This window comes from Papilio polytes, unplaced genomic scaffold, assembly GCF_000836215.1.
Source record: "Papilio polytes unplaced genomic scaffold, Ppol_1.0 DF824269.1, whole genome shotgun sequence".
Classification (NCBI taxonomy): domain Eukaryota; kingdom Metazoa; phylum Arthropoda; class Insecta; order Lepidoptera; family Papilionidae; genus Papilio; species Papilio polytes.
The window spans coordinates 4,297,308-4,309,144 of NW_013524935.1; the positions used below are offsets into that span (position 1 = coordinate 4,297,308).

General features: G+C 34.9%; 3 protein-coding genes across 4 annotated transcripts in view; 2 read left to right on the forward strand and 1 right to left on the reverse strand.

The window, feature by feature from the left end:
* The window catches only part of LOC106106737 (glucose dehydrogenase [FAD, quinone]-like), a 12,472-nt gene extending 6,575 nt beyond the window's left edge, over positions 1-5,897 (forward strand). Inside the window, exons 5-12 of the mRNA XM_013287386.1 lie at positions 417-604; positions 1,006-1,133; positions 1,618-1,795; positions 2,141-2,398; positions 2,711-2,859; positions 3,151-3,316; positions 3,795-3,981; positions 4,768-5,897. Of these exons, the coding sequence (XP_013142840.1) occupies positions 417-604; positions 1,006-1,133; positions 1,618-1,795; positions 2,141-2,398; positions 2,711-2,859; positions 3,151-3,316; positions 3,795-3,981; positions 4,768-4,892 (1,379 nt within the window). The 3' untranslated portion in view covers positions 4,893-5,897. The remainder of the gene's footprint in view (positions 1-416; positions 605-1,005; positions 1,134-1,617; positions 1,796-2,140; positions 2,399-2,710; positions 2,860-3,150; positions 3,317-3,794; positions 3,982-4,767) is intronic.
* A 561-nt stretch (positions 5,898-6,458) lies between these two features.
* On the reverse strand, positions 6,459-9,192 carry LOC106109801 (myosin regulatory light chain sqh). Of its 2 annotated transcripts, none has more exons than XM_013291418.1 (4): positions 9,080-9,192; positions 8,324-8,516; positions 7,775-7,913; positions 6,459-7,424 (listed from the first exon to the last, which is right to left on the reverse strand). In XM_013291418.1, the coding sequence occupies exons 2-4, from the start codon at positions 8,511-8,513 to the stop codon at positions 7,229-7,231; spliced, it is 525 nt and encodes a 174-aa protein (XP_013146872.1). In that variant the 5' UTR covers positions 8,514-8,516; positions 9,080-9,192; the 3' UTR covers positions 6,459-7,228. The 2 variants fall into 2 exon arrangements, with proteins under 2 accessions (XP_013146872.1, XP_013146880.1); XM_013291426.1 differs by lacking the exon at positions 9,080-9,192 and adding an exon at positions 8,668-8,912.
* Positions 9,193-9,403: 211 nt separating this feature from the next.
* LOC106106494 (dnaJ homolog subfamily C member 30-like) lies at positions 9,404-11,775 on the forward strand. Its single transcript, XM_013287079.1, has 5 exons — positions 9,404-9,561; positions 9,656-9,832; positions 10,570-10,657; positions 11,200-11,353; positions 11,532-11,775. The coding sequence occupies exons 2-5, from the start codon at positions 9,656-9,658 to the stop codon at positions 11,755-11,757; spliced, it is 645 nt and encodes a 214-aa protein (XP_013142533.1). The 5' UTR covers positions 9,404-9,561; the 3' UTR covers positions 11,758-11,775.
* Positions 11,776-11,837: the final 62 nt, after the last annotated feature.

Below are 11,837 nucleotides of genomic sequence, written 5' to 3' on the forward strand. Positions count from 1 at the left end.
AAAAAAAAAAAAAATAAAAAAAAAAAAAAACATACAGACGAATTGAGTACCTCCTTCTTTTGGGAAGTCGGTCAAAAAGTGTTCGCGCGCTCTAAAGCGTAGCTTTTACAGCAGTGCCCTGGGCCTTGGTTTAAAGGGGTTATGTTAGCATATTCATTATAATCTATAATATATTTGTAACTATCTGTGATAACTTGTAATTGGCCTTCAGTTTTTTGTTTCTTTTGTTATAATTTTTCTTGTAAGTTAGCTGTAAGTTATCCTTAAATAAATAAAATAAAATATAACTTTGCCTTTGGCGCTCCTTTCTGTCTCTCTCTAACTCCGGCACTGATAAACGTCTGTAAGTATTTCAATTAACAACTCTGACATTTATTTTTTGCTAGATTAATACAATAAATATGTATGTTCACGAGGTGGCACCAGTGTGCTGAACGGTATGATGTACCACCGCGGCCACGCCGCTGACTTCGCAACATGGGGCGAGGAATGGTCCTGGGAGAAGAACCTACCATACTTCTATATCACTGAAGGCAATAGAGAAGTGGACACATTGGTTGATTCAAATTGTCATTCACAAACAGGACCGATGCCTGTTCAACAAGTAAGGTTATTTTTTTTAATATCGTGCAAGTATTTTAAATGGCGAAAAAACAATAGAAGAAGTAGCATTAGCTGCACGCGTACACTATAGTGATTGTGCTTGCCGGCTTTAATGGTTGAAGGAACGCATAAGGTTGGATGTAAAAGGAAAAAGAGCGGGCGCACACCTTTGACTAAAGAATCGCATAACTGCTGTGGTATTGCCGATTGTTTCGTAATTTAGTTGGACAACTAAAAATTTAGTAGTGTGCCTAACATATAACCTCATAGAAACAAAAGCAAGACTAAACAGTTGTGCGAAAATTTATTCAAAAGTGTGCGCACGCTCTATATGTAGTCAGACAAGGCATATACAATTACAGACACCTTCTAGAATAAATGATACATTTTAATTCTTTCCAGTTCAAGTACCAACCACCGTTCCTCTACGATATGATGAGAGCAATCGAAGAAGCTGGATTACCAATCATACAAGACATGAACGATCCCAATACTCCTGAAGGGTTCTGTGTGGCACAAGCTTTTACTGAGTCAGTTGCTTTATCAAGTAATTTTATGATAGTTTTTTACATACTGGACCTGAATAAAAGAAAATATCATTCGCCGGAATGGAATCTAACAACAAGGGATTTGAAAAGAAAATCAACTTGTATAGAATCTAGACTAGGGCCCGCGCTGAAGATCCATCCATTAAGAATATTTTCTATGACTAGTATTTGCGCGTAAAAGTCTAGCATCCATGGGTATTGGCAGGGGAAGGCAGAAGGGCAGCTGAACCCTAGAGGACATAATGTATAAATAGATGCCAAACCTACTTAGAATAAGACTATATGATAGCTGCCCTTTACCTCCAGACTTAGCCTAGTTCATTGGCTAGACAGCCATGCTTACAATTCTTATTTTTTTGAGCACTGTGTACCATTTATATTGTTATGTTTAAAACTGCCATGGTAATATTATCGCGCAGTTAATTGCTTAGTGGAAATAAAGTGTAACAGTTTGTATTTATTACAGCAACGGTCAAAGATATACAACAGCGAGAGCATATTTAAAGCCGCGTTTTTTGCGACCGAATTTACATGTCAAGATAAACGCACACGTCTTCAAAGTGCTGATAGAAGACAACCGCGCGTACGGCGTACAGTATTACGATGAAGAGGGGAACATAAAAACTGTTTACGCCACTAAAGAAGTAAGCGCCTTAAATTTTTGAACATGCAAATTATTTACTTTGCACTGGTCACTTTTGCAAAAATAGCAAGAAACCATAAATCCTTAAGTAGCATTGAGCTATGACGTCACAATGTAGCATTGATACAAGCATATTCTTATTACAAAACTAGTTTTCGCCCGCGACTCCGTCTACGTGGAAAAAAAACGAAAGTAAGTAGTCTATGTGTTCTTAAAGACTATCGTCTACATCTATACAAGTTTCATCCAGATCCGTTCAACAGTTTAGGCTACAAACTCTAACAAACATCCATCTAAACTTTCGCATTTATGTTAGTAAGATTAAGTACTAAGGCTTTCGTTCCAGGTAATACTAAGCGCTGGCAGCTTGAGCTCTCCTCACATCCTCTTCCATTCAGGTATAGGACCTCGCGGCATGCTGGAGGGCTACGGTATCCCTGTCATAGCAGACCTGCCTGTAGGTCAGAACTTGAGGAACCACCTCGGAGTGACTTTAGAGTTCTTAATGACCAAATACGACCAGAAACGTTGCTTAGATTGGAGCGCATTACTTCAGTATATGTTGAACAAGGACGGGCCTATGAGTGCAACTGGACTCACTCAGGTATTATTTTGTGGGTTTAAGACACTACTATAAGAAAGTTAATCCCATCCCGTTCATTCCCTTTGTAAGAGAAAGAGACAACAATAATTTTTAATACAAGTACGAGTACACTACGAAAGTCTTCTTTTTAACGGTTTGAGCGCTTCCCAGGGCGAATTCTTCGGCGTCCTTTTTTTACAAAGTCTTGTAGACGGGGATGGGGGTAAAAGTTATACGTGAAATAGTGTAATTCGTAACTTTCGCGTCCCTTTTCCAGTGCCCTTTGCGGTCACCCAACCTCGCCCTAATTTAAATATTGTACAATGGTTGTAGTTATCAGGACTGCTGTACTCAAGCTTAGCGGATAGAAGCCTCAAGCAACCAGACCTGCAGTTTTTCTTCAACGGTTTCTATGCAGAATGCTCACAGACCGGAAAAGTTGGAGAACCGGAGAATGTTACGCAGAAAGGAGTTAATATCAGGTAAGAAGTAGAAGTAGAAAAGGCATGCTGATGTTAAAAGGATGAATTACAGAAGATTAACTTAGGTTACAATGAGAAAGTGTCCATGTTGGTCGGAGCCTTCCCAGACTGAGTTATTCCAGATAGATTTTATACTAAAGAAGGGCGGTATTAGGAGCACCTAACACCGATGCATGTATGCGTTTATATATAAATAAAGAAGAAACAGGAATTTAGTTAGAATGCAGACGAATGGAGGTCTGTTGCCTACCCCTCTGACGGTCGATTCTTAATCTACCCTTATTTTTCCAGTATAAATGCGGTGTCGCTACTGCCGCGCAGTGTAGGCTACATGGTGCTGACCTCTAGCGACCCTAAGGTCCGCCCTGTGTTCTACCCTCAGTACTTCTCCCACCCAGATGATATGCTGATGGTCAAAGATGCAGCGAAGCTTGTACACAAGATAGTTAAGAGCCATGTAAGTATTATTTACGACTAAAACTGTTTTAAGATATTTGCAAACCTTTCTTTTTAATCTTCATGTTCCAATTTCAAATTTAGTATCATTTACGATTTTGATTAAAAAAAAGTGCAATTAACTATAACCTTGTTGTTGGCTTTTATTAAATCGTAATTTTTAAATGTAGAAACCTTCTAAAAAATTATCAATTAAAAGCCCCCCTCCTCTTCAAAATACCAATTTATATGCTGTACTAGCTTTCGCCTGCAATTCCGTCCGTGTGGTATTGAACAAACAAAGTAAATAGTCTATGTGTTCTTCCAGACTACCCTCTAAATCTATGCCAAATTTCATCGAGATCCAGTCAGCCGTTTAGGCAACAAACTATAACAAACATCCATCCATATAAACTGTCGCATAATATTAGTATAATTATAACCTCAAAGTCCTTGTGGACTTATACCATTTTTATGCTGTATAATTAAAATTTCTTCAGACACTACGTCATAAATACGGTATAAAGTTGCACCCGGGCTTCGCGAGGGAGTGCGCCGCGGCGGAGTGGTCCGAGGAGTGGCTGGAGTGTGCGGCGCGCCTCGCCACCGACCCGCAGAACCATCAGGTCGGCACCGCCGCTATGGGCCTCGTGCTAGACCACACTCTAGCCGTTTACAATATACAAGGTAAGCTCCGCTACCTTTAATGCTACCGCTTTAGTGAATTTGACGATAGTTTCATTGTTTTTTACCCGAGCGAGTAATTTATTGTGCATTTTTTCTATACTATAAGGTGGCAAACGAGCAAGCGGCCACCTGAATCCACCGAAATGGAAAGCGACCGCTGCCCATAAACATCCGCAATTGCCGCGTTGCCTACCCTTAATTGACTGAGGAGGAGACGCACATAAAGAGGAGAGAGAGAGCGAGAGAGAGAGAGAGTGGGGGGGGGAGAGAGAAAGAGAGGAGATAGTTTTTTCCCTATTTTTATGTGTGCGTTTGTTACGACCTACAGTTTAAACTATTTAATAGATTTTGACGAATGAGGTGTCATTAGATTTATTGTCTTCCCCGAAATGTCATAGGGTATATTACATCGTCTTACACCTATAGTGGAAGTGAGAACTGAAATTCTAAAAAATAAGTGAAAACACTGATTTCGAATATCGCTTTCCAAAACTTTTTGCTCTTTTCTTAAATTTTCTTCATTTTGTAGTATATTCATGTATTCGATTTAGTCAGTCGAGTTTTTTAATGAAGATCATTTTGGTTTTTAGAGGTTTTTAGAAGTTTTTAGAAGAAGAATATCTGTAGAAAAAGGTTAGTCCTTTTTCCCTTTAAAAGATAACAAAGTCGTGTTTAACTAGCTTTTTTCAATAATTGTATTAGTGGTAACCTTTGATTAATGTTGCGGAAGCTTTCGTTTATTGAGATTTACCTAATAAAAAAGTTAATTTAATACGTATTTCCTAGGTCTACGTGTGATCGACGCGTCAGCAATACCAACACAACCGACAGGTAACCCTCAAGGCGCCATCATGATGGTCGCAGAACGCGGCGTCGACTTCATCAAGAAATATTGGGCCTCGTATTTATAACATTGAATCTTAAATATACTTGACATAAAGTCTAAATTGCAATGTAGTAGTCAGTAATTATCGTGCAAAATTGTTTAACGGTATTTTTATATATTCTGTGTAAAATAATGTGTATTCGGTAATTCAACGAGAATGAGGGAGGTGTGTTGTTTAGTGACTGACTTCTCCCCAAGTCACAATTTAAAATCTAATTGTTTTGATTTTGGCCTAGTTGTGTTGTGTCTCAAGATGTGCAAATCAATATTATAATTTAATTTATTGCATTTCTGACGCCTTATTTATTACACTTTTTGCATTAATAATATAGTAATGTTCGTGTTACCTTATCATAGGGACGCAAAATCTATTTGTAAATAATACTTAAAATAAAACTGTCACATTTAAAAGGAGTAAATTAAGACAAATTAGATAAATCAAGTTATTTTAATATCATTACAATCTTACTAATATTAGAAATGCTAAAGTTTAGATGTATGTTAGAGTTTGTATATGAAACGGCTGAACGGATCTGGATATTTGGCATAAATGTAGAGCGTAGTCTGTGGAAGCACGCATAGGCTTTACTTTCGTTTTTGTCTAACACCAGACGCACGGAGTCGAAATTAGTTTTACATAAAGTGTATACATGAATTTGTAAGTGTATACGAAAGGGTTATTTCTAGATGGATAGATTGCGTGAGAACTAATTTATCAAGAAGTGAGGGCAGATAGATCGGTTTGGCGAACGACATCCGACACGCTCACTCTACCTGAGTGGGATAAGGACAGAGAGATGATGGCTTTAAATGATAAATGTGTAACTTCATAGAGTTGTTAGTCCCTCTGCTAAACTTTTATATCAAAATATGATATCAATTTTCCATAGATAATGCAAGATGATTTTTATTTGAATTTAAATGTATTCTTGAAATAAAATGATTTAGTTCCTGTATATGTTTTTCACTTAATTTTCACAACCATTTCTAAACAATAAAACGAGGCCAAAACACACACAAAAAGTGGCTGCTATTTGTTCCATGATTCATGTATGGTACAGAATTCATTTACCTTCAGATGAGTCAGTCTTAAAATATTTTAAACATTTTTCCTCGAAGTAACAATGACATCGCCGAGAACAAAATTATGAACGTATTTGATTTAGAAACGTGTCGTTATTTATAACCGTATTCAAAAATTAAATTCTGTCTATATGTATATTACCCACCCCCCTAGTGTGAAATTATTATAAAATAGTTATGTAAACACCCTTGAAATAAAGTTTATAACCTTTCTTTCTAAAAATTTCTCGTCAGTTTTAATATTCATTAGTTATCTTTGGAGTAAAATATAGATTTTTACTATGTACCTTAGACCTTAGCCTGATTGATGTCCCCTACATCCAGTCTAAATCATCTTGTTTGTGCTTTGGTTGTTTAGCGTTATTTCTGGAACACAATGTGATGTAAAAGGTTTTTAATAGCCTATTAACGACAAACTATTTTAATAAGCTAATTAACCTTATAAACAAGGTATAAATGTCGTATAAAGTTTAAATTCTTGAAAAGGGGAGTAAAATAAAACTTCACATTATTGATAAAATTTATAAGTACGTAATATTTTAATAAATACACGATTACATATGTTGCACACAATTAGTAGGTTAAAGTGCATATACATTTCATAATTTAAAAAAAAAAACAAGAAATACATATTCGAAAACACAAACCAGCAAACATTTTCTACAAACCAATTAAGGAATGACAATAATACTTAGTTATCTAATCAATAAAACAAAATGCTTTTACAACGAAATTACAAAATGGAAATGTTTTTGAAAAAAAAATGCCATCAATTTGAAATGCAAAAATTCTTAGAAACTACAGTTTGTAGCACCGCGCTATCTCGAGATTATATGCATGTCTCATTGTTAAAAACTTATTTCTAAACTTATATCAAATGTCAGTTTGACAGCAGACATTTTAGAAATGTCAAAATGACTGATTAATCCATAGAAAATAAAATCCACATATTTATCCTCAATATCATAATGGAACTGTTGACAAATCATTATTTTATTAGATGGATTTAAAACAAGAATACATTGTGTTCTACCTTTATTTAAAAAATTTAACAAATTATATCCAATATTACTGATCCCATTTTTTTTCAATGGCAGCAATCAAACGGCCAGTTCAATTCGCCGAAAAATCGAAGCAACCACTTCTTCAAAAAAATGTTTTTGACTACAAAAATACATGAACTGTAATATTGCCAGTTACAAAAACTCATCCATAGACAATTGACTTAGTAAATAAAGATAAAATTGGGTAGTATATGGGTTATATTTAGTTCCACGCTTACTGTTCATCCTTATCCTTAGCGCCGTGCTTCAGGATACGTGTGAACTCTACATAATCGAACAAACCATCGCGGATTGGAGCCTCCCGGAGCATTTCATCAACATCATCATCAGTGAACCTATCACCCATTGTAGTCAGCAGCTCACGGAGCCTTTCCTCCGCCATCACCCCTTTGTTCTCTTCATCAAAACATCTGTTGACAAAACATTGAGTGAATCATGACATCAAAACACATATCACAGCTCACTATACATCCCTATGAGGTGCTCGGAGCCTACCCTCAAGTTAGGGTGACCATAGTCAACCATGCTGGCCAATTGTTTGTTGGTTGACTACACACGTCATTTGCACTAATTACTTGTAGGAAGAGGCGGAATTTGTCTGTAGTGTTTCCTGAAGGGGAACACCACAGATTTTCATGATTGTACATAACCATCCTGTGCAGTTATGAAGACTGAAGGCCCTGCTATTAAACACTTCATATTAATTACTGAGATGGAATTCAAGTTAGGTCACCTTTTGCTAATATTGCTTGCCACTCACCCAAATGCATTCTTAATGACATCTTCTGGATCAGTCCCTTGGAGACGTTCACCAAACAATGTAAGGAACATGGTGAAGTTAATAGGCCCTGGAGCTTCATTCATCATATTCTCTAGGTAGTCCTCAGTTGGATTTTTGCCTACAAAATACAAAACATTTAAATAAAAACTTATTTGGTCCTATAATGGGTAAACAGAATTTATAGTCATATTGCACATAATAAGCATGTGTAATTTACATTAAATGTATGTAAACTAAGAGAATATATAGGACTTTCATTTCAGACATATTATTTACTGATATTTTAGAAGTTGCATTCTAACAGAACATTAAAATAACAAAAGAACAGAATAAAGCTTGATAACTAAATTTGACATTACAAATTGTACTTATATCTCAGAGGGGGCAGGTAGACATTACAAATTTCCATTTAGCATTATAGTGACACATCTCTCTCACTCATTTACATTCATATGTAACATGTATGGCACAAAGTATGCCAATGTAAGTACTTAATACCAAATTTTAAATATGTTTAAGGAAACATACCGAGTGATGCCAGCATATCATGCAGGTCATCTTTATCAACAAAACCATCGCGGTTTTGATCAATCATGTTGAAAGCCTCTTTGAATTCTGCGATCTGTGCCTGATCAAACATAGCAAAGACATTGGATGTGGCACGCTGGGCGCGCTTCTTGTTGGTGCCACGGCGGCCTGCGGTCTTCCTGGACGACATTGTCTACAAGAAAAAAAAATACTAAAAAATTTAGAAATTCACATTTTATAAGGCGTAAAGTACCGTAATGTAATAATATAAGAATATAAAGAAAGTCTGATTGTCGTTTAATGCTTTATACAATTAAGATAATTAAAAAACCAATAAGTCTTACATTGTATGTTGAATACGGCGATAAGGGATTTTAGTAGAAATTTATCCAGCCAAATTACACGAGCGGCGAGTTTATAACTACAAGTTTCAAACAACGTATCTAAGTTAAAAATAAATTGTATCAAGTATGCACGACAATCGCTTGCTACCCGTCACTCTGCACGTTAACGTTCATTAACCAAAGGCTGACTCATGCCATCACATTATCAGAAAATTTTCAACGAATTACGTTAGGCGACGAAACTCGAACTTTAAAATATGTAGGACACAATGTCACAATCTCAAATACCCAAGAATACCTTTTATGGTAGTGCATTTTAAATCGCCCTGTTTTCTCAAGGATGCTCTTTTATAAAGCCATCTGTTTGCCTTTTTTAAAGTACAAAACATATAATATCAAAAATTATACTTACAAAGATATTTTAATGTTTTATTCTCGGTGACAATGTAATAAACCAAGTAAAAATATTATTTTACGTTTTCGTAAAGAATGACTAACTTTTTCAAAATATATATCGTATTCACAGATAAACATATCAATGTATCACGTTGAACAGATTATATATAATTCCATAAAGAGTTTGTCTATAGCTCCCAAGACCAAAAAAATCATTTCAAACGGGTTAAAAATCCATGACATTTTTATTTATGAATATTTTCATATTTAGCTTTTAAAATGTTCATAAAAGTGTTGATGGAAAATTACACAAAATTGAGTTCGTTGCATAACTTTTTATTACATTCCTGTCAATGTCACCTGTAATTTCAAGGTTTTTATTCAAAACAAAATGAAAAAATTACAGGTTTAATTTCGCCTCCGTTATCCTTGATAACAGTTAAGCACCCTTAAAGGGTGTAGTTCAATAGATTTAATTAACATCGTATTTGAGTACAAGTAAGTTGATCAAGTTAGTTAAATAATAACCAAAACATGAACTTTTAATACATATTGCGTATTACTTATAACTTCTGTATATCTATTTAAATAGATGTTGAGACAAATGCAGCAGAAGATAATTTTAAGCATTATTCGTAATATATCATCAAGTCCTAGGCTATGCGCTAGCCATTACGATGTCCTCGGTGTTACGCCAAGAGCCACACAAAGTGATATTAAATCAGCTTATTACAGACTATCCAAGTTATATCATCCCGATATATCAAGTGTGAGTATTACTGATATTATAAAGAGGTATAATTTGTATTCATTGAAATAACTCTAAAACTACTGGGCTGATTAAAACAATTCTTTTATTATTAGAAACCTACATTATCTCTGAGTAACATAGGCTATATGAATTTTTTTTTTTATTTCCTTGTAGACAAAATCCCTTGCAAAAGCTAGTACAATATGAATTCATTTAATATTTGCTATGTAAATTATGTTTGACATTGAAGAATTATCTATATTTACTGATTATTATCAGTTTAAATCAGTCTGAAATAAGTCTAAATCAGCCTAGTCTGAAACAGATTTAAATCAGAAATTGTACTGCTGAGAATTGTCATTTTTCTATCATTTTTTCTATTTCTTCAACACTCTTATATTTTTATGTTGTGGGATAACAGAAAAACAAATTCATTATAATTATTGCATACTACCTTTCACACGTGACTTCATATGTGTGGTAAAAAAAACTAAAGCAAGCTATGGATGTTTCCAGACTATATCTTATCCACATTTTGTTGAGGTCCATTCAGCAGTTTAGGCTACAAACTCTAAGAAACATTCATCTAAACTTTATTATTATATTAGTAACATCTTAACACTGAAAAATATGATCATGTTTATTATATTTAAATATTGATAAAGAGTCATTACATGATGGCTTCACCTTGATTTGAATTAAATTACCCTTTCATATTGATGACAAAAAGCAATAATAGGTTCCTATTATTTCAGGATGAAACATCTGCAAAGAAATTTAGATCTATAACAGAGGCATATGAAGTGTTAGGAAATATTAAATTAAAAAAAATGTATGACAAAGGTAAAAAAATTGCTTTCAATTTTGTATTACTGGTACATTTATGATACTATGTAGACTGAAAAGTGTATGGGAAGAATGTATGAAAAGGGAGTGCTCATGGTAATTGTTTTTAACAGTGGTAGAGCCCGCTTTAACATCTTTGCACGAATGGGCCGGCTCGCCCCCAGTAATACCACTACCACACAGAAAACAGGCATGAAGTGAAAGCAATTTCGCGTATCGTCTGATGCGTGTAGTGCCAGAGGCCTAATGTTAGTCACTTTTCCTTTCCATCCTTACCTCTTAAGAAAAGGATGAGAAGGAAAAGTGGATTTGACAGTGAAGGAGACGCATAGGAAGGAGAAATGTCCTCTTCATGTGCTTCTTCTCTGTCAATTAAGGGTAGACAACGCATATTCAATTGCGGATGTTTATGGGCAGCGGTCGCTTTACATTTCGGTGGATCTAGGTGGCCACTTGCTCAATTGCCACCATAGTATAAAAAAAAAATTGGGATTTAAAGAAGTATTTCCCTACTTAGGGATGATAATATTGTATTGTAGGTTTGCTAACTGGCAGAGAGAACACCAGTCGTATGGACTATACTCCGGACCCTGAACCAGACGATCCAACGCTTAAGTTCTACAGATCTCATTCTAAACGACAAGTGACACCATCTATGGACGGTAGAATGCCAATTTATGACTTTGATGCTTGGTATGTAAAATAATGTTGCCATATCATAGATAATTTATTAAGTTTTTTTTTGATAATTAAATGTAAATTAATTTATATTTTGTATATGCATTATTATAATATTAAAAGGTTAAAAGACCGCCTACAGAGTCAAAACAATTACATAATTATTTAAGTGATTTAAATTTGTTATTTCCAGGTCAAAACAGCACTATGGTGATTTATTACAAAAGTCCGTCTACGAAAAAGAATTTCTTAGGAAAAAAGCAACAAAAGCTAGAGAATTGCAGCATGGGCAGCATCAAGAAACTTTATTTTACACTATATTCGGCATTGCTTGTCTATTCCTATTTCTTGTCGTCTATGGTCAGGATGATTATGACAAAGATCGTGTTGTTAAAAACACAAAAGACATAGACAAATAAAAATCAATTCACCAAACTTAGAACAATTGTTATTAGTTATTTTTTAATATCGTTAGTTCCAGTTGATTTTGCTCTGAGCG